This window comes from Crocodylus siamensis, chromosome 6 (assembly GCF_052110815.1).
Source record: "Crocodylus siamensis isolate JL-2025a chromosome 6, ASM5211081v1, whole genome shotgun sequence".
NCBI classification, from domain to species: domain Eukaryota; kingdom Metazoa; phylum Chordata; order Crocodylia; family Crocodylidae; genus Crocodylus; species Crocodylus siamensis.
The window spans coordinates 14,216,988-14,239,470 of NC_143400.1; the positions used below are offsets into that span (position 1 = coordinate 14,216,988).

Here is a 22,483-nt window from a genome sequence, read left to right on the forward strand (position 1 = left end):
CTGTATGCCTGGCACAACAGGGCCTTGGCCTTTGGCAAAGTCTTCAAGGTCCTGCTAAAATGCAAATTAATCCTAAAAAGAAGATGATGCAATCCCAGTGTTATTGCTTAACTAGATCCACTATGTTCCTATTCTTTTTGTCTGTCTGCCTCTCCATCTAGATGTTCTTGGCACAGCGAAAATGTCCCAGCTGCCGTTTACATGCCTCCCATATTTTGCCATATATTTATTTCCCGATTTTATGCTTCATTTGAGAAAGAGGAAGAAATGGTTAGAATAGATGTGAACTGGGAGAACACAGTCTAGTTAATAGACTCCTGGGATCAATTTCCTTCTCTGGGAGGCAGGCGGAGAGTTTGTGGTCAGGACTCCAGGGTTTTGTTTCCAGCTCTGCCACTAACTTCCTGTATAACCGTAGGCACATCATTTCACGTCTCTGTGTCTTGGGCATAACTGTAGAATTCAGGTGACATTTGCTCACCTCCTAGGGATGTGAATGGTACGGATTAAGTCCTAGATGGGTGAGAACCGGCAGCACCACTATACCTTGGGGTATATTATGAAGTCATTGAGTACCAGACTAAATACCTGGCACCAGCAAGCAGGCACATAGTGTCCTCAGGAGTTTGACAGATCTGCTAGCATGGTGCATGGACATGGAGTGGGCCAGACTTAGTGTATGTCTTTCTCCCTCCTGGCCCATGTTCCAAGGGCTAACACAGAGTCACCTCTGGCTGTGACCATGTCGGTGACATTTCTTAGTGGCCTGGTCCACTCCTATTATGCCACAGGAGAGGTATAAAGAATCCAGAGCTGGGGAGAGAATCTGATGACGACCCAGACTGTGTGGAGAAACCATCTTTCAGCACAGATGTTAAGCTGAGATCCTGATTATCTGAGGTCTTTAAAAGAATCCCTGGTCCATTATTAGGTGTATTACCTGCTGTATCTGTATCAAATTCTTCCAGTTTATTTTCTGCATCTGTAAAACTGCCCTTGGCATGTTACCTCAGTATTGTCCCTGGCAATTATGTAACACTGCTGTCTGCTATTAAGCAGTTGTTGTGTTCCACTCCAGAGGTGGGTGCATTTTAAGAACAGGTGAACCAAATTTTTTTCCATAGGGACAAAATTGGGCTGGATCAGAGTCACTCTAGATCTTGTTCATTGTGGTGGCTATTCTCTGCTCCAGAATCTAAGCCTTCATTTCAATTTTAAAGTTACATTTCTGGCTCTTAGTGTTGCACAAACAACCTATAAAAGCCTAAAACAAACCTGGGGATTCTACCTAAATCTGAAAGCCTGAAAATGATACCTCAGAAAATGTTAACTCTCAAGCCAAATTATAATCCTGCCTTGAGCAGGGGGCTGGACTCAATGACCTCCCTTCCAGCCCTACTTGCCTATGGGCATTTGTACACATCAGTTTTTTTGCCCTTTTTTATGCTGCAACAGCTTGACTGTTTGCATGAGTGGGATTTCTGGATGCTTTCTGGTGATACCATGTCTGTTGAATATTTCAGCACTGACTTGGAGAATTGTACTATGGAAATTCATGCAACGTCTTGCAAGTGGCATCCCATTCTGGTGTCATGACCGGGTAGAGCTTGGGGAGAGTAACCACTTTTATTCCATTCCACAGTAGATTTAGACTCTGAAGTGCTTCAGAATGAAAGAAACAATATAGTAGATACAGACAATATAGTTTTCTTCACCTGTCACACACCAGCCAGGAAAATGAGAGACAGACAGCAGGAAATGAGGACTTCAAAAATAGACACCTTTAATATTAAATGGTTGTGGATTAACAATGCCAACATACAAGAAACAGAGAAACTGTGATATAAAGGACACTATACAGTGTGCGTGTGTATATGTGGAGGGGGTGATACGCTGATGGGTTATCAAAACTCTTTCATACTACACCTTTTACTGTGGCTCAAACAAACTTAATGTGGCTTGTAACATGAATCATGTAAAATTAAACTTGCTTTTGCTCTTTGATAAAACCCCACACACTTTCACTCTCTTTCACTTAACAGGATAACCAAATCTTCCTACACATCTTGAATGACTGCTGGCTTAGGTATCTTCTACAAATCCTGTCTTTGTAGGATAATCTCAATAGCTCAGCAAGACAAAAAATTGCGATTTTTTCAATAGACAAGCCCTCTTTATAAAAAATATATGGAAAATATGTGTTAACAAACAGAACTCTATCCGCATCTCTTTAAACCTCTTAAATATATTAAACATTTAACTTCAGCTTCACAGCAATATTTATGTACATTCCTTAACATTTTACCTAGTCACTGAAAGAATCCGTTCATTCTTGGCCATCACAGCTTCTACAGTTCAGGACATCACTAATCTGACTCCTCAAGTCATTCCAGTGTTCGTGGTTGAGCTTTTATGGGGCGGACAGGGACAAGACAACGAGCAGCTTGCGCCCCAACATTAGGTGACTTTTCTCTACACTGTCTAACTAAAACTCAATGCTGGTCCAAAGTCTGGGACTTGCAATATTCAGTCCAAGACTGCTGTCTAAGTAGGGAAAATATAGCAACATAAGAAAACACTAGATCTTAGTATGCTACCCCACTGCTCCATAAAACGAAAAAATAGTAGATAACATCTGCTTCTAGCTCCAGTGGTTCAAGAAACCCCATACATTGATCAAGTAATTCTGGTTACCTTCTTGCTGCTTTTCCTACAAAAAAACAACAAGGCAAGTAAAGGACTGATATCTTGCAATGCCTTGCAATTAGCCTGACAGTGACACTGCAGGTATTTTTTTTCCCCTTCACATGACAGTGATTTCCTCACTTGCATCAAAAAATAAAATATACTGGAACTCCTGGCAGGGAATTGTTTGGGGGAGGAGTATGACTCAACTAATTCAGACCTCAACATGAGGAGATACAAACTGGTACCCCCAGGCCCCTTCTCTCTGATGCCGTTTCTACAGACCTGAATCGTTGACCAATCCAGCATCCACTTAAACTGAATACATCCCTTCAAGGATGGAAGATTCTGGGGCACCATTCCCTTTTGGTTGACATCTGTCCCACCACCTGTTTGTTATAGAGCACCTACAGATTCGTGGATCAGCAATGCTCTTGCAATCGCACTGAGATGGAAGAATAGGCCCCTTGTGTTATATGTAGGCTGGGTGAATGCTGGACAGGGAGTTAAAAGTGCAACTGAATAGCCAAGAGGCTAGACATGATGCTGAGGAAGAGGAAGGGTAAGGAGAGGTGACAGCAGCCTGCCCCGGTCTGGAAGATGTGCAGTTTCTCAGCATCTGGATGGAACACCCTGGCATCCTCCAAAGCACCATGTGCAGCCAAGGTGAAGTTGATGTCCCCTGAGGTCACCACGTCAAAGACACATGACTGGAAATAAACGTCCTCCACCGGCAACTTTTCCTTGCACAGCACCCGTGCCGTCTCCACAGCAATACTGCCATGCCGACATTCGCTGCGGGAGAGGCGCTGGCTGGGTGGGCAGCCACCAACGCAGAGCTGCAGGTCCTGCTCCTCCGTGAAGGAGCGTGCCACCTGCTCTGCTGTGCGGATGGAGAATGAGAGCTGCCGGCCTGCCTGGCGCACAGCGATGGTGGTGCCAATATAGACGGCACGGATCTCTATGTGCTGGCCAGGCAGTCGCTCCTGGATGGTCAGGCTGCTCCCTCCAGGCCTCTCTCCACCATTCACTGAGCCATCCTCAAAGGCTGCAGGCAGGTTGTCTATCTCAGCCTGGTAAACTTTCTGGTCGATGCACTCCTTCATGTTCTTAAAGATGATGGTGAGCTGCAAGACGGACAGAAAGCAGCCAGTTCAAATCATGGGTAACCTGACCTACTGCATTTATGTGTAGGGCTGGAACAGACCTCCAGAGGTCAACCAGTCCAACCCCCTGCCTGAGAGCCTGAAATGATAGCTGTGGGGATCTTGGGAGACCTGAACAATTTGAGAGCCCTACATTGATATCAGGGAGAGGGGCTCCTAGCAAAATAGGAAGGTCACAGTACAGAAAGGAATCACTGCAAACCAGTGATCCAGTTTTCCAGGCATGGGGATGAAATTCAGGGTGTTTTCGGACCTGCCACATGGCTCTGGGTAACTCACTTGCCCTTTCTGCCCCCTTCCCACCCACTGTCAGTCTTATCATTTCTTTTCAGTTTTGCTGTCCCAGACTAGTCAAGTAAACAGCACCTAGAACAATGAGACCCTGAACTCAGACGGAGTCTCCATGGCTTTCCAGCAAAATCATCCCAGACAGAAAGCTGTGCTCTGTCCTGCTTTGAATTCACAGCAGTAGGTCTCTAGGGCAAGGGAGCTCCCACCTACCCAGTTTGGACACCTACTACTTGGCATTGCGTGGAAGTTTATCATGCTGGTTTGTGAGCCGCCAACCCCCTTGGAACACCAATCCAAATGTGGCCACCAAAATCATGACGCCAACCACAGGTCACGAGGTTACCTTGCTAGTAACAGTGGCATTGGACCCCTTGGCCACCGGATAGCTCGTTGCCTGCACAAACAGGTAGTTATTGTCCAGGAGAGGCCAGGATCCCTCTACCCGGCAGGTGTGGAAGTCGTCATGGAAAGTCCTGACGTGAGGGTCCCCGAATGCTGCACAGTGCTGATAAGCCGGGGCCCGGCCATTCTTGTGGAAGAAATTCTTCTCGTAGTTGCAGATATCCAGAGACTCGAAACCCTGGTGGTTGGGAGCTGGCAGGCGAGGCCGGGGTGGCGAGGTGGGTCCTTCCTTGGAGCAGTTGTTTTGGATCATGAGGTCCTCGATGCCATGGACAGCGGAGTGGTAGGCCAGGTCACCCCGGCAGGTGCGAGCCGTCTTGCGAGTGCAGTGGGAGTAGGAGCGCAGGGCATTGCAGTAGGCCGCGTTCTTGTTGGAGCCACGTAGGTTGAGAGTGGCGGCCACGTACTCCGAGTTGCATCGCAGGATCTTGCACTGGGATGACACTGTGTGGCCAGAGACACCGAGGAAGAGATTAGGGTTACAGCATCCACCCCATACCCTGTTCCTGCCGTCAGCTCCAAGTTCGAGCACAGCTGCCTTGCTATCAGTTGGGTTTTGTTCAGCAATCACAGCCCATAGCAGCTCCAAACCCTCTCCCTGAGTGGCTAGAAACCTCTCTGCAGTGTCTATGCCTGACATACTGGAACTAGCTCTAAAAACTGCTAGCTAGGGCAGTGCTAACAGTCCAGCCATGGTAGCACAAGGTTCAGTATAGCTGCAAAACCTGCCTGAGAAGCTGGCTATGTACCCAGGCCACTAACTCACCCTGAGATAGACCCTGCTAGTAGTACCACAGCAAGCTGGTTTAAAACTAGCTCAAGGATGTCTACAAAAGTTGTAGACATATCATATGTATATATATATGCACACCAGAGCTGTGCTACCAGACTGTTGCTCTGTCACCAATGCAATGAGGCCAGGGCCAGATGCCACCTCTCCTAAACCCTCCCACCTCAGCTGCACAGGTAGACACCCATCCCTCAAGCTAACCATACCCATGCACTTGTTTTGTTGCTAGAATACCTATTGCCACCCCTGCCACTGGCACACAATGACCTTGCCAGGTTGGCCTGCTCTGTTTCATACCATGTCGGCAGAAGAGGAGGAGGAAAAGTGCCCTAAGGATGAAGCAGCTGCTTCCCAGGTACCATGGGCTCATGCTACGGGCCAATTTCCCCATTCCAATCCATCCAGAATGAGTGACGGGGCAGTCACCTGCTGTTTCTTCTTCCCCCTCTCACCAGCTCACCTACAAGTGAAGCAAAGATGGGAATTAAGGGTCAATAAGCTACTGGAGACTAGGGCTTTGTGGGCTAGTTGTCTTTCCTATTAGACAAATAAACTTATGGGCAAGCTATTAATACCCTGTCTGTTGTGAGCAAACATTAGCAGTCCTACATCATGTACAAGTGCCCCTACAGTCCACAGGTAGGTGTCTCTCATGGTCTAAACTGCCTCCCCTCACTATAGCAGTCTGTATACTCAGCTTTTGAATTCCCATCTCAGACATGTCTGTGTTCATAAAGCCCAAAGTACCCTGGGAGTCTTCACCGGAAACTCTGCTATCAAAATGCAAGACACAGTCATTCCTTGGACTCAGTTTCAACATAATGAAATAGAAATGTGGCAAAATGAGCCAAACTGGGAATCAAAGAGAATTGCTGGTGGAGTGTTACAGGGCAAGACAAAGAGAAAGACTTTTAAAGTGTCCGGAAATCCCGCTTGTGCAAACAGTCATGCGGTTGCATCCCAAGAAAGGGCAAAAAACGTGGTGTGTACAAAGGCCCACCTCACGCTGCCTCACCCATATACATGAATTCACCTGGAGGCACCACAGCTGAGAAGGGAATTCAGTCTCTGTGTCCCTTTTTCAGCCCTCGGCCTATATGAACGTTAAGAGACACCAACTAGAGCAGACAGCGGCTATTTCAGTGCAGACTGGAAAACAGACTGAGACCTGCCAAACTCATTTCACACAAGCCACTAAAACAAGACACCAGGGGGTAACAGTTTTGGCTCAGTAGTTATTTGAGCTAAGCTCAAATACTCAGCTAATGGGAAAGAGTCTCTGCTCCGTTACCAAATAGCAGCCATTCAAGCTGTCGTGTATACCCGCTGATTTCAACCAGAGAGCCAGCCTGGCTGTACCCCTTCCCAAAGCAACCAGCTGTTTGCAGCCATCCCTTATGCTACAAACGCCTCTGCCATGTTTCCTGGTGCACAGAGGAATGTGTTGCTAAGTGCCTTCAGCTGTGATCCCAGCTGGGGAAAAGAGCAAACTGAAAGAGCAGGAACGAAACACAGAAACATAAATTCGAAGGGATCCTCATCAAAGCAAAATGCAGCCCGAAGACTCTCACCCCCCAGCATGAGCACCCAACCCACAACTTCTCTGCAAGTAACTGTGCAGAAAGGCCTAGATTTGATTCCAAGTGATGAGTTTCTAATGGGTAAATTGTTTGGTTGGCTAATTACCCATTAATCAATAGGCAGGCATCTGTTATATAAATGTCATGTATCTGACCTCTGTGCTGGAATGACTCACAGAAATAAGCAGGCTAGAAGCTGCAGCACTTCTCCCTGCCCCCTCGGTGCAGAAATGCGTGATAGGTCAGACAAAGCCAGTGGAAACACACATTCCCAAACACTGGTGAAAATTAAGCGGTGAATTTCTTTAGAGAATCACCGGGGATATTATCAGCTTTCTCTTCGCAGACCAGTCCCGGCCTTCCCGAGAAAATGAAAAGCCAGTTGCTATGTGCTAACCTGCCGTTGGGTCATGATGGATAAGGACCCGGCAGCAGCAGATCTAACAGACAGTCCTCTTTGCTGAGTCTGATTTCACTTAAACCCTGCTACCCCCACAATAGCCTTCTACCCATTCACTGGGCTGGGCTCTGGAGCTCCAAAAGGCTTGAAGACCTGGATGCATATGAGCAGGAGCAGCCTAGCAGCCCTCAGTCCCTCAAGAAAGGGAGCTGTGGGTGACAGGAGGCAGCTTCAGGAAGTCTGTCTTCACTTGTCCTTGGGCTTCAGATTCTTATAGGTTATGCGTATAAGCTCTGCCCGCTGGAAAAGACCCCTGTGAAAGGTTATTTGGCAAACAGCTGGGTACAGAATCAACCCTCCCCTCTGCCTTACTCCCAGATGTCAGGAACAGGCTGCTGAGTGAAGCCCCACGCACCTTAATAGCATACACCTATGCTAGCTTTAGGAGCTCAGCTGGGCACATGAAACCAGGGCTAATCCAATCCAGCTACAGACATGTCGCCCCTCTCCTCTGAAATGTGCCTGGGACCTCAGCAAGGGCTCCAGATACCCACACCGGAGGCTTGACAGCAGTCACACCTCTGAGTGCAGCACAGCCTGGCACTCGAGCTTCACTGTTTTCTCTTTTGTTGTCCCCCGTAATTTATTGGTGTTTTTAAGGCGCTGGTCGCCCTACCCAGTGGCGGCCCCGTGGCAGTTTTAGGCTTTTAGCTTTTTATGCTTTTAAGGTTTTAGCCCTTTTATCCACCAGAAGACAGTGAGCGCCGGACGCCAAGAAGAACCCCCATTCCGAACTGTTTTACTTGATGTCTTCTGGTGCTGGTCGTCCTTCGCCGCAGCGACGTTGATGACCAGCGGGACTCACCCCTTCAGGGATGGTTTTCACTTCAGGTCCCTGCCCGCACCCCATCAGGGGTACGGGTGCTACACTCACTGCCGGCCGCTGGCGGCCCAAAGAGACTGGCAGCATTGCCATGATACATCGAAGACATCAAACAGTCCCCCGACCCACACACAATCTGCATCCTTGATTTACAGATTGCTGGCATTGCCGTGGCAGGATGCCTTCCAACCCAGTGGAGAGATAGAGACTCCTCTCCGTGAAGCAGCTCTGCTCTCACATCTGTCCCCCAGCAGTGGGGCTCCATAGGAGCCACTTGTCTTGGTTGGGTGATTTTTTTGGCCTTTCAGAAATTCCTGCCCATGTTCCATTAGCAACCCTGAGAAAGTTTCCTCCCTTCCTACCTCTGTTGTTCAGTGGGCACTTGCTCCTCCAGCGAAACAACAGTTATCATTTGCAAGCTTGTGTCACAGTGGTGCTTGAACTCTTGGGCTGTTTGACTAAGCCGATAAACAAAACAGGGGCATCTGCCAGCTACCTTTGGGCTCCCAGTGGAAGCTAATGATCAACCCATTGCTTCCTACCAAAAAGTAGCTAATGAATAAATGATCTGGCCATGAGATGAGCCCGAATTCTCACAGTCACTCCCATCTCCCGCCAGAAGCTCCCACTAAAGAGGGGCCATTGCTTTTGCAGCAGGGATGACCAGTCTGAATTCCTGCACAAGTCCAAGAAGAGATTTCACTGTTATCCTGTACTGAGCCCAATACATTGTGTTTCACTAAGACACTTTCAAAAGAGCATCAAGGTGTGCATGCATGCTTCAAGAGGGAGCAATTGAACCTCTCCTGGGCCTCAGTTCCCCCATCCATGACATGGGGATAAATATATTCCTTTACCATCAGAAAGTCTAGGAAATTTAACTCATTGGTGCTCATCTTCCAAACTAAATCAGAGATCTGCAAGCTTGCGTGACTGAGCTCACTTCATCAGATGCTGTGAGATACTCAGTGAAGTCTCCTTGTGCTGAGAGCTACAGAAAAGCCACACAGAGTGAGCAGATTCCCTTTTGAAGGCTGATCATGATCACAGGCAAAGTCCAAGCTGCCCAAAGCTGTGTGACTTCAGCAAGGCCACGCCTCCACGCTTTGCAGTCTGCAACCTCATGAAGAAGCCAGGTACAGTCCTGTTCCCACTGCCAGGCTTGCACAGAAAACAGCTGGTTAATTTATAACAATAAAGCTCCAAGCAGGTCCAGATGTAAATGCACCAGAAGGCCTGGGGAGGGAGCTAGGAAGGTTAACAGCATCCTGGGCTGCATGAGTAGGAGCATTGCCAGCAGATCAAGGGCAGTGATTCTTCCCCTCTATTTGGCACTGATGAGGCCACATCTGGAGTCCTGTGTCCAGTTTTGGGCCCCCCACTGCACAGAGGATGTGGACACATTGGAGAGACTCCAGTGGAGAGCAATGAAAATGGTTTGGGGGTGGGGTACATGACTTGTGGGGAGAAGCTGAGGGAACTATGCTGATTTAGTCAGCAGAAGAGAAGACCGAGGGGGGATTTAATAGCAGCCTTCAACTCCCTGCAGGGTGGCTCCAAAGAGGATGGAGCTGGGCTGTTCTCAATGGCGGTAGATGACAGAACAAGGAGCAATGGGCTCAAGTTGCAGCAAGGGAAGTTGAGGTTGGATCTTAGGAAAAACGTTCTTACTAGAAGGGCAGTAAAGCACTGGAACAGGTTACCCAGAGAGATGGTGGAGTCTCCATCCTTGGCTGGCTGGGATGACAAAGCCTTGGCTGGGATGATCTAGTCAGGGATGGTCCTGCTTTGAGCAGGGAGCTGGACTAGATGTGACCTCCTAAGGTCCCTTCCACCCCTCCTCTATGATTCTGTGGAGGAGGAAGGGGAGATGGTGAACAGGAGCTGCCCCGTGTCCCTCAAGTAGGATGCACGCTGTCTGAGGCAGGTGTGAGGGGATAAGGGACACCGTGCCCGGGCCACTCTCTGCCCATGAGAAACCACAGCAAGAAGCAGGACTCTCAGCCCCCTTCTCCCTGCCCATCCATCACACAAGGCTTCCACGGCTTCACAGCACCTGCAAGATGGTGAACAGATGCCTGGATTTCACAGACAGCGGCTAGAGGGGTGTGGAGACGAGCAAGTCCACAGCAGTCAGATCTCCCCTGCAGTCTGCTCTTCCAGGCCTCTTCTATCTCCACCGGCCAGACCCGATCAGTAGTTTCCAGCACAGTTCATTGTTTCGACTCTTCTTGTTACAAACACAACCATCCTGTAATCACGCTGGTGCCCATCTCATGCCACAGCTGGACAGCCCTGACTGGGTTGGAGGCCAGGGAAGTGGACACATACAGACCCCGCGCTCCTTCCCTGCATGAAATACCCGTGGTCAGCAACTTGGCTGCTTTGGACATCCAGCTAATTCCTCTCCGTGCTGAGGAGAGCCCAGGCACAAGTCACCTGCCCTCACTTCCTTCCCCTACCATAAGTGCACCATACCTTGTCCCACCCCTGGAGACTCCTCTCCCCAACCAACCATGGGTTTAACAAGCAGAGGAAGAGGGCTGAATACCACCTTCCAAGCAGCCACAGACAGACACTCCTCCAGGTAGATACACAAGACTGGCCAAACTTCGGCAACAAAAATCCAGCCAGGCCCCTCATTATCCTCCGAACGAAGTGTCCCATCCACCTGCAACCCCCAGGCCCAGTCCCCTCAGTGGGCTCACCCAAAGGCCCAGTCCAGGAGGCAGACTAAGACGACATCTTCAACACCAAGAGGAACCATGTTGCTTCCATGGACCTTGCAGGGCACCCACAAGGAGACTCAAGCCTCCATCTCACCTTGCGGCCACCTTCTCCAGCGACCTTCCCCCTCCGGCTTGCAGGGTGGCTGGAAGCTGCGACGCGGGGAGCAGGGGACAGGCGCTGAAATAGATCCGACTAAATTTAGACCGAGGAAAACCCAGCCAAGAAAAACAAGCACATGGTGCGGAAAGAGGAGCCCCAGAAATAGTAGCTAGCTCCGGGCAGCAGACAGGAGAGCTTGCTCTGAACTATGGCCGTGCAGAGCTACCAGGCGCTGCAGAGACTTGCAAGGGGGTGCTGCTGGTCAGGCAGGTCCAAGTCAAGGTCCACCAAGTGGCCACGGCTGCTTCTGGTGGCGAACTGCCACGTTTCACGCTGCCCCTGCCCCAATAAAGTGTTGCTTCCCCCACTTACCACAAAGTGTTTAACCAAGAAACAGAGACACACTCCTCACCCTGCTCCAGACTGGTTCACAAGGCTACAAAGCCAAAGTCAGGTTCATTATCCCCATTTTATAGATAGAGAAACTGAGGCACGGAGAAGGCCAAGTCACCCAGCAGAGTAGAGACAAAGCTGGGGCTAGAACCCAGGTCTCTTGAGTCCCTGTGGTCAAGCCTCTAAGCAACTACTTTCCTGGGGATTTACATGGCAGTGTATAGCGGGGAAGGACCCTATAACTTGGTCATCGAGGTCTAGTGGATATAGCACTGGATGGGGACCAGGGGATTTGCCACTGCCTTGCTGTGTGACTGTGGGCAAGTCCCTTTTCCCCTGACCCATCCCCTCTGGTGCATTAGGCCTGCAAGTCCTAAAGGGAAAAGGGCTTCTCCTTTGATGGGTGCAGTTGTGCAGCACCTGCCACGATGAGTCCTGCTTTTAGCTGGGACACTTTCATGCCTCTGTCACAAAGACAGCAAGCTGCATGATGGTGGACGGCACTTTGCTGGGGCTGGTGGGAGTATTTTAGGGGTCTAAGCTAGCAATTCTCAGCAAGGCACCTTGGGATCGATCCTTTCAAGGGTGCTATGGGACACCACATAACATTAGCATGGTTGGGTGCACAAACATGATTCACAAGACACACCCAGGGATTCATGGTGTTCAAGCATCCTGAAGAGTTATGGTCTTCCTGAGTTCTTCACAACAGAAGAGTTGATTAACTATTTTTTTGTAGTCAAAAAAGAAGTAAAAACTAAGAACTGGCATTTTCTGAGGGGGGGCGGGTCTTGGGTCTAACAAGAGTGGCCTTGAGTCTAAAAACATTAAAAACCACTGGTCTAATCCAAAGGCAGTTTAGCATAGGGGCTCTAGATGCTGCCAAGAGCCTGCTGGGCTTCAAAGTGAACACTTGCAAATAATGACTCATCTTGTTAATAAAGGTCTGTCTCCCTTAAAGGAGGACAGCCAGAGCTTGCATTAAGCACAGAAGAGAGTTTGCCATTGCCAATCTATCTCCCATGAAAGGTACTTAGACACCAAAATGACAAGCAGCAGTACAAACCCCTCAGACTGTGATCAACCCCGACTCCGAGCACAGAAGAGGTGGAGAGGTTTTTCCCAATGCAGCTTTCTTCCAAGCACAGGGCAACAAGATGCAACCAAGCCCTGGAGAAACGGTTGTTTTGTGCCTGACATTGTACCAGGCCTCAAACTCTGGACTTTACCCACTGCTTTGAAACCATTTTTGCTCTCCAAGAGGGTGGTAAGGTTTTAATAGTACATCCCCAAATCAGATCTTTAGCCCATCAGATCCACTCTTCTGCATCTAGCCCATCAGATCCACTCTTCTGGACTGTAGCTGGTACTTAATGTTTGAGAAGCATTGAGAAGCAAGGCTGGAAGGGACATCCAGCAGTTCCCTTGGCCAAGAAGAAGAGGCAACCCTCCCCCTGGATAGTTTTTACCTCTGTTGTCATGCTCTGACTCTAAGAAGGACAGCTTTTCACAGATAAAATAATGCACCCCCAAATACCCCCAAACCTCTTCTTGTAGCGTTCAAAGTGGTTCAACAGTGTCAACAACTATTGCTCATGGATCGCGCACCAGCCCAGAGGTGGGTTATCAAGCCCAGCTCCTGCCCTCAAGAAGGTGATGGTGGGAAAATCTCAGCTGCCATAAACCAGGTTTCCAGAGTTGTCTGGAAAACACAGCTGAAAACGAGTACCCTCAAAAAATCCCAAACCAGAATGCAAAGAGGCCTCTTGGAAAAGGTTTGATTTAAAAAAAAATCCATAAATTCTAAGCAGATCTCATGATTTTTCACAAGTAACAACATAAAAGGCTAAAACACCAGCTCCTATCTGTTCCCCTGCCTTTGCAGACAATGCAAATCTCCAGTCCTGCTGAAAACCAGCCTGTTTGGAGAGCAGACAGATTGCAGGCCCCCTCGTTAAACCCAAGCAAGACGGATTAATTAACAAGTCCACCTGTGAAAGAGATAAGCAGCTCTGCCAAAAGCTTGCAGTGGGGTTTGCTTTGCAAAGAGCATGCCTCGAATTGCTGGAGTCTGGCTTGGCCTCAGAGAAGCAGCAAAGTGCTGCTGGCAGAATGTCTTTTCCTATCAGCTTTGGAGAGCAGAGTTACTTTTCCACTGCTAAATGCAGAGAAAGGTCTGCATCCCTGGCACTAAGCCCCCTCCTTCCATCCATCCTTCCTGCCTTCTTTCTTTCTTTCCATAAATCCATCCATCCAGCCCCTCATGCCTTACCTGAGCCTTCCAAGGGAAAGAGAAGCAGGTGCAAAGAGAGACCACATAGCTTTAATTCCTCTACCCAGGAGTAAGTGTTACTCAGTCCCTGCATACCATAATTCACCCAAAAGGGGCTCAGATACCATAGACTCAATAAAATTGCAGCTCCTGCTTTTTAGGGTGGAATCAAGACCTGACCCCTCCTTGTGAACTGCAAGAGCCTTCTCTGCAGCTCCCGTCAGGCTCCCCGCTCCTCCCCCATCTATCTGCCCCTCTCCTGAGTCCCAAGGGCATGGTGTCATGGCCTTGGGGTTGGTTTTCCCCATGACAGTCCACCCTGGCCAGGGCTTGGGCTGCAGGGGATGGGCACCATCTGTTGGAAACCAGCTGCTAGCTGTGCCAGGGCACGGATGCCCCACGTGGGAATCAATTACAGGGAGGGCAGGAGTCGGGGCAGCTGGAAATTCTTCCCAGAGCAGCAGAAAGTCCCATCCGGGCCCCACAAAGAGGTTTGGATAGGGACGTATTCAGTCCTTTCAAACAGACCCCCTTATAGGAACCCCTGACTTTAACCTCTTAACCACTGCTCTTCTGCAGCATGTCCCCCCCCCCCAAGCCATCACATGGGTCATGCAGAGCCATCACTCAGGTCACAGAGCAAATTTGCCAGCTCCCATAATCAGGAATGTGCTGCCAGGCCCACAAGGCCGTCTGGAGCCTTAACAAGGGGACTCACAGCAGATGTAACCAGGTGGCGGGTAGGATGCGTGCGTTCAGCGCACAGAGGCTGGGAATTTTGCAGGCTGGAGTTGGCAGGACACGGCAGAGCTGCAGTGTGGAAGGAGGAGGAGGAAGCGGAGAAGACAGCTGTGCTGGCACAACCTCCAGCCCCTCCGGATCCATTCGGAGTTTGGGTTCAAAGGACCTGGGATCATCTCTGCTTCCTGGCCCTGCCTAGAAATGCCACGGCTCCGGCACTGCTGTGTCACCCCTGCCACGGGCCAGTAGGGCAGAGGGAGACCTTAAAAAAGAGGTGATGGGAAAGAGGGAGAAAAAGATCCAGACAGTCCTGGAGGTTTGGTTGGACCCCAAACAGATACACCCCCTTCACTTCTCCATGCCATACTAGTACCAAACCCCAAGTGGAGGAGTTCTGCTCTAATTAAAGCCAAGCTGATTAATCCTCTCTTGCCGGAGCCATGATGTGGATGGGGTAACAGCAACTCTCCAAAGCCAGATGAGATGCCAGGGTTCTGGTTTAGTGATGATTCATCCTATGAGGACACCTCTGAGGCACTGGTACATGAGTCTCAGCCCCAGATTGTGCCTGGGGGATGATGCAGGGCGTTCGGCCAGGCCTGGACCACACAGACCACAGTCCAGGTTTTACCAAAGGTGCAGCTTTATAGCTGCTTTAGTTGATTTGGTGCAACACTGTGCACGGACACAGGTAGGGCTTCAAGGTCCATCTCATCTGACTCGCCCACTCAAGACAGGATCATCCCTGTCCACACTCTCCCAGGCAGTTTGTCCAACCTCCCTGGCAATCCCACCAGCCCTAATTCAACTAAAATGATTTGATCTAAATCTCTGTGCAGACAGGCTTGGCCTGCCTTGCTGGTTCCCCTAGGAAACCCTCCACCATCCTGCAAAAAGATGCTCAAGAGAGGATGAGGACCGGAGCAGTGGACATGGGGATGGAAGTCCGTGGGCTGAGCCATGCAGGGTGCTAGGACTGGGATAGTCAGGATTGATGGGGAAGCCAGGATTGATGCAGTCCAAGGACAGAGGCAAAGCCCCCAGAGCCGGGTGTAACAGCAGCAAGGGGACCTGCAGTGGCAGCTCCAGACTGTGATGCACTAGCAGAGGCTGGAGGAGTGCTGGCATAGCAAACCCCAACTGCTCACCCTCTGAAGAGGAAGCCCAAAGGAGCCAGTATTCATGCTTACCTTGGTGAACCTCAGCCCTGCCATTTGTGCCGCTCTGGTCCCGACTTCCCGGTCTCACCTGCCAGCTAGAAGCATTGGTGGAAGGAGACAGGAGAGAAAAAAAAGAGAACCGAGTCTGCTAACGCCGGGGGACTGGCTTTGGTGCGAGCCGAAAACAGCTGAACTTTACGACAACCCGATCCGTCCCTGGGAGCCCAACAGAAGCTCTAAGTTACCACTTTAAAAATAGCCAGCAGTATTTTTGATCCCTAAAGCAGGATTCCAGGGGGGGGAGGCTGGAGACTCCAGAGGGCCGAGGACGTTCTGGTTTACACCCACTTTCCTGTCTGAAGACTTAGAGACCCCCCAGGTGATGTTGGCGAGACCTCGTCAGGCTCTGACAGCCCTGCTCACGCCTGACTGCGCTGGACTGCTCCTTGCTCTCTTCTTAGGGCGATGGATTTGGGGCTGTCCATGCCCCGGGGCTGAGTTTCTGCAGCCGAGAGGATGATCAGTCTTTAAACCAACTCAGTGGATCTACGAAAAGCAGCCAAACCGGGAAGGGCTTGGGCAGAATCCGGTTTTCAACAGCTCCCAGCGCTGGTTTTGGCACAGGAAGGATCAAGATATATGTTGCCACAACGGGTCTCGTGCCCAGAGGCCTGTGTCTTGTCCTGCTTCTTGGAGGGTCCACCTGGGTAGACATGGAGGGCAGCTCCGGGTACCTCTAGAGTGCACAACCCCCCTGGAGAAGCTGGGGTGCTTTCTCTTCTACATCAGAAGCTGCAGGGGCTTCAGGGGATGGCTTCAGTGGTTCAGGAAGCCGCGGGCTCCCCTATCCCAGCTCTGCAACGGGAAGTTCTGGAGAACATCAGGACACCTCTGCGTCTCACTGCCTCCTCTGCCTTCCTTCAATCCTCCCAGCCCAGGCGCCCATCTGGAGTGGAAAAGAGGGTGTTAGGAGTGTAGACATGAGAGATCCAGACTCCCCTTTGCATTTCCACTCCAGATCTGGGGCGAGCTGAAATTCTCTGCGCTGCATCCCTGGGGACAGCAGATGCGGGAAGCTGTTAATCCAGCTGTCCCATTGCTCCCCACCCGCAACCCGCTCCTACGTGAGGGTGAGGGGCAGATTTTCACAGGAAAGCTCCCGAAAGGCCAGAGTACAGATAAATCAACAGACAGAAGCACCTGCTCCGGGGCGAGCAACTGTCCCTGTGCTTGGGCTGGGTTGTTCCATGTGTTTAAAACATAACCCAGGGTGGGAAGCAGGGGCGGGGCGAAATGCAAGTCAAGGGAGTGGATCTGGCTAAATAAAGCCTGAAACAGTTGTAGGGGAGCCAAACAGCTTGGGCTGTCGTGCACCCCCCGGGTGGGGGAGCTGGGAGCTGCCATGCAGCTGGAAAGCAGGGTCACATCCTGCAACTGCACTGAGTGACACCACGAGGGGACTGGCCCCCAAGCTAAAGAGGGGTCTTAGCAGGCCTGGAAATCATCTCGCCCCTCTGTTCGGAGCAGCCTGACCCCCGGAGCCGGGAATGCCTGGCGCTCTGGGGCCTGTCCAGAGGGCACCATCGCACTCGTGCAAAGGGGGCATAAAATGCCCCCCTTCCTGTGACTTTTTACAACATGCCAAGCACACAAAAGGGCTGTGCCCTGCACTGGGCCCAGCTGTTGGCAAAGGTTGGAAAGCCACACCCATGGACTCCTGTTGCAGGGGGGACAATTTGGGGGCTCTTCACACTCCCTGGCTCAGCCACAGCTGGATCCATCCCCCTTCCCACACTGAGGCCTTCGCTAGGAATTTTCCTCCCTGCTTTCTCCCCCCAGCCCGGCGGGCAGCACGACTGGAAATAGGGAAGGCGCCATCCCCCCACAGGCTGGAATATCACAGGGTCCTCGGGTGGACGTGGGGCAACCCACCCCTCAGTGGGACCTGGGTGCATGGGGGACCCGCCGGGACCTCCCACCTGGAGAAGCCAGGAGTCTGCCACCTGGGTTGGGCAAGCCAGTAGCCGCGTGCCATGCGCGCACACCCCCACGAGGTGGCAGCAGCACTCAAAAAGTGGAGTCACGAGCTTGGCAAGACCCCCCAGCACCCGGACCCCGAGGTCAGACACGGTCCCAGGGGGCACTGCTTGGACCGGCTGCACCCCTGCAGGCAGAGGATGGGATGCCTGGTGTCTCCACGTTGTGAGAAGAAGTTGTGGGAAGAAGCAAAAGTGCCCCCAAAGCATCTCCTGCACATAAGATTCAGGCCCAAGTCCTGCAGGAGCCTCTGGCTACTGGGCGGCTGTGCCTAAAAAGCAAACCTCTGGGCCAGGCTGGAGGCAGCTACTTTACCAGAGGCTGACTATGCTGCAGGAGGCTGTTCTCCCTTTGTCCAGCACAGAGCTCTGCATTTCTGCCTCGTCCTACCTCAGTTTCCCCTCCCTGACTTAATCTGTCTTTGCCCTTCCAAGCACCCACAGGCAGAGCCTGCCCCTTCTGATACACAGCACCTGGCACCATGGGATCTGGTCTGTGGCCTCTGGGTAGATATTATAGCAAGCTAGCCCCAGATTTCCCTACTCTGAAGAAAGCAACCACGAAAAATACACCCAGTCAACAGCAAAGCAGCCCCATCCCCATCCCATCCCTGATGCAGAAGTTTGCCGGGGCCACCTGGCTTTCCCCAGAACCCACAGCCCCCCTTCCCTCCCCACCAGCCGCTCTTTCATCCAGAAGCAGGAGCATCGGAGAGGGGTTTCAACTCGTGATTGATTGGCAGGTCTTATTCCCAGACCTTTTGCACAGAAAAGCTGTCTTCAGCTCCGACCCTCCCCATTCGTCCTCTGTGAATTAAGACAAAACCATTGGGCTGCAATTAGAGATAAGGAACTGTTGATAATTACCCAGAGAAAAAGGGAAAAAGGATTGGAACTTGGGGACCGGCCGGGGGACGAGGGGGCGGGAGCGGCCGGCATGCTGGAGACACGGCAATTAGCATGAAAATGTGCAGAGGATCCATTAATATCAGAATGGCAAAGCCCGCGATGTCATCGCCCATTATGCAACAGGGTTGCTTGTGAGGTCTCGGTTTCGGCAGCGGGGTATGATGATGGATCGCAGGCACATGTGCAGAGCTGTGACGCTGAGGGGTGCTGGGGCCGTGCCTGACCTTGCAGGGGCACTGGAAGACAGGGCATTTGCTTTCAGCTCAGGGGCCCGCGCTCTGACGGTGATGGCGGCTGGGTGCCCGTAAGCATGCTGGCGCATTGCAGCACGGCAGATGAATTCACCAAGCGCTTGGCTCATAGTAGCTACGGGACTGAGCCCATGCAAGTGGTGTCACTCCAGATTTCTGCTGGTATAACTGGGATGTGTTGACACCCAAGATAAGCACATGCTTACCTTGGGTTACAAAAGCAATAATGACAGGGTAACTTGATCTTCAGCCCAGTCTGGCAGGTCAAGTTCAAGTCAGTAGAGGCACAACAGGGCTTGAACCTGAGCTGTTAAACAGAGCTAAAACCCAAGATGCCCTGTCTTCATGGCTATTTGAACCAGAGTTAGCTGACTGGTTCGCTAACCCGAGTCAAGAACTCACCTACGTGTGGTGTAGATGTGCCCTGACATCAACATTATCACCAGTTGGCATGATATTTTGCAAGTCTCTTGATAGCTGGAAGGATTTTCTCAAGGCTTCATTTAATAGATCAGGAGATTTGGGGATTTTTAAAGCCACTCTCAGGAGCTTGGACTGTTGGATCTTGAGAACAGCAGCTCTGAATATAACACACAGTGCCTTGCTATACTACAGCATGCATCCCTGTTGTCCTAAAAATGATACCAATACATACACAGAGGGGAGCAGGGAAGACTGGAAGTCATAAGAAATTCTGACATCTTCCCCTTTCAATCAAATCTAACCAGAAGTAGGGGACATGAGAGTTTCCTTGTCTCTGCTGCTGGGCGGTTTAGACTATGTAGAGGTCTGGCTTTAGGAGTTTATGGGGAAATTAGGTTTCTCATCTTCACCCGGTTCACTCCACAGTGCAAGACACAGTACAAGACACATTATATCACAATACGTATGTAATACACACACACACACACACACACACTGTGATTTAATATACACATATCAAATATAGCTATTGTATACAAATATTTGAGTGTATCTGGCTTTTTGTCATGGGACGTGCATACGAAGTGGGGTACACATGTATAAAAGTAGTGTCTGTGTGTACATATGTGTCTGTCGTGTGTGTGAAGATAGCATTTAAAGTGTCCAGAGATAAGCATAAGTGCATATATGTATTTTTTCGTGTGTCTAGAAATACATGAACTGTGTGGTACATATGTATTCTGTGTGTATACGGTAGAAGGGGTGCGTATACGTAAGAAATAATTGTACACCTATGTTTTGTGCATGTAGGCAGGCACACAAATGCATGTCAGTGCATGGTATCTAGGGGGCATATACACGTGTACAACGTGTGTGCAAGATGCATGTGCATGCCCACCGCATGTCAAGGAGAATGTGGGCTTGTGTGTACATTAGGTGTGTGCAGATAAGCATATGTGTGGGAGTGTGCAGAGGTACAGGCCTCAATCCTACAAGCACCTGCTTCACTTCATGGTTGCAGATCAGTCCCTTTAATGTGGTTACTCCCATGCTTCAAGTTCAGCAAGTGCAAAGTACCTATAGGATCAGGGCCGCAGACATCCCCATCTCCATAGAGACACGTTTCCAAACTGGAAGCTTCTCCGCTGCCGGCATTTCAAAGCATAATTCATCCACCAAGTCTTTTTGGGCAGACGGACATTTGTTCCAAACACACGTGCAAAAAAGCTGTTGTTCTGAGATCCCTACGGGAAATCAGCTCATCACCTCAGGCTTCCTATTAACCGAGCAAGACCTCTCCCCGGCTATGTTTAGAACAGATTCCTCTATTAGGATCCAAGAGCAAATATTTTGCACGTGAATCCATTTCACTGGAATGACCAGTTGCACCAAAATCATCCCAGGCATTTCAAGCCCCTTTCCCTCCCTCCAGCATTTCCCCATGTCAGAGTTCACCAGGGGCACCTAGGAGTAAATATGAACCCAGCCTGGCCACAGGGACGGCTGCAAAAGCGCGTGAATTCAGTGAGCTTAGAAAGGGCTTTCTTTCTTTTTTTTTTCCTACAATGCCATTCAAGGTCTGCAAAGGCAGACTGTCCCCTTCATCCAGTCCATCTCTGGAGCCCTGCTATGCAAATTGGTCATTCCTTTTGCAAGCCAAACTAAGACCTCGATGAGCAGGATCTGTTGGGGTAAGACACTTGCTTTGCAGTTCCCGGGTATTTTAAGAAAGAGAATTGATGAATTTATGTTAAGTCGCCGGCAGCTCCGAGTTGGACCCTGGCATGGTTTGGATTTTATCTTCCTGGTGTTGGGGTTCATTTGGTAGTCAAAAATGAGTCAGGGGTGGGGGTGGGGGGAGTGCTGTTTTTCTGCTTCTGAATATTTCCAGCTGGAACAGAGTCCCTTCCCAGCTACTCTTTAAGCTAGAAATTTATTCTGAACCTGCCTTGCTTGATCCTTAGAGAAACGGAGCTTTGTATCTTCTCCAAAACTGGGCTATCGCTCGCAGATGAAACTGCCTTTTGGAGAGAAGGGGATGGGATACAGGGGTATCACTGCCGCAAAAAATACGGCATCGCCGGCGCTAGGGAACAATGATGCTCACGAGCTCATATTCATACGCGCCTTATGATAAACACAGTGGTGCAAATTACACGCTCGGCTTTTGAAAGACACATTTATCAGTTAACAAATCACTGTCTCACAACAGACCGAGTGCAACAATGGGAAGAGGCTGTATCATTCCCGCATTGCCACGGTTGCTTTGTGCTGTAGCAAGTTGCTGGCTGCCTCGCGAAACTTTTAACTGAATCGCTCAGAGGGGATTATTCAGCTGTGCTTTTTTTCTGGCTACTCTTTTTCTTGGGCTAAAAACATACGCAAACAACAGATTTTTTTTTTTTAATGCTGGTTTCTCATGGCACTAGGACAGCAAAGAGTTAATATGGAAATGATCGGCGAGACACAGCACATCCATCAAATATCTAGCCCTTCCTCATGATGGATGGTTTTTTAATTTAATAGACTTGTCAATCACGTCATGTTTCTGGGCCCTTCCACCTGCAAACTCTTGCAGAAGTCCTCCTTTGCCAAGCCAAACCTTGCTTCATACCTTAGACTGGAGTCATTCTAGCGCTGCACATAAGATCTACTGATAGGCAGCAAGAGAGAAACAAAAAGATAAACTGCAATGGCAATTTTCGAAGCCAAGAAGAATGTATTGCACATTACAGGGGAAAAAAATACCAGGCTCACCATTGGGTTTGTTTTCAGCTGTTTGTAATCTCTCTTTCATGGATCTGTTTGTGGAACTCTCCTACCTCGAGGACGAAGCTGTATCTTAGCTGGGTTTAATTTAAGCCATGGGGAAGTGGGGGTTTCCAGGGGGTGTGTTGACATCTCCTGTTTTAAGGACCATAATAGAGATGAAAAACAAATTAAAGAGGGAGAGCCTGACAGTTAGAGGTATAAAATCTGTATCAGAGTGACTCTAAAATCACCGAGGCAGCCGTAGAAATGGGAGCTGGTCTGAGCCGGTCTGCAAAGAATGAATGATCGTGGGCATTTTCAATTAAAATAGGAAACTCACATATAAGCAAAAAGCAACAGGCACTTCTGCAAAGGGGAAAATGCTGGGATGTTCTTTAGCCAGGAAGTGGGTTTAGTTGCTTTTTAAAAGTGCAGAGGCAACCGGGGCAGTGGAGACAGAGACACCCTCTATCTCGAGTTAAACAAATACTAATCTAACTATTACAGAGCCATACAAAGCC

At 50.0% G+C, this 22,483-nt stretch overlaps 1 protein-coding gene across 2 annotated transcripts; it reads right to left on the bottom strand.

Moving 5' to 3' along the window:
- Positions 1–1,759: 1,759 nt before the first annotated feature.
- HJV (hemojuvelin BMP co-receptor) lies at positions 1,760–16,650 on the bottom strand. 2 transcript variants are annotated; one of them, XM_090053690.1, is made up of 5 exons: positions 15,623–16,650; positions 11,021–11,104; positions 5,632–5,794; positions 4,486–4,988; positions 1,760–3,812 (listed from the first exon to the last, which is right to left on the bottom strand). In XM_090053690.1, the coding sequence occupies exons 3-5, from the start codon at positions 5,723–5,725 to the stop codon at positions 3,192–3,194; spliced, it is 1,218 nt and encodes a 405-aa protein (XP_089909816.1). In that variant the 5' UTR covers positions 5,726–5,794; positions 11,021–11,104; positions 15,623–16,650; the 3' UTR covers positions 1,760–3,191. The 2 variants fall into 2 exon arrangements, with proteins under 2 accessions (XP_089909816.1, XP_089909815.1); XM_090053689.1 differs by lacking the exon at positions 11,021–11,104 and having other exon boundaries at positions 15,623–16,649.
- Between the last annotated feature and the right edge of the window lie 5,833 nt (positions 16,651–22,483).

Excerpts from the sequence above, each read along its gene's own strand:
- HJV (XM_090053690.1), bottom strand. The coding sequence starts at position 5,725 with ATGGGGAAATTGGCCCGTAGCATGAGCCCATGGTACCTGGGAAGCAGC. Across the intron at positions 4,989-5,631 it reads CCTCCTCTTCTGCCGACATG|TGTCATCCCAGTGCAAGATC; the intron begins GTATGAAACAGA and ends CTGGCCACACAG. Across the intron at positions 3,813-4,485 it reads ATGCCACTGTTACTAGCAAG|CTCACCATCATCTTTAAGAA; the intron begins GTAACCTCGTGA and ends TCCGTCTTGCAG.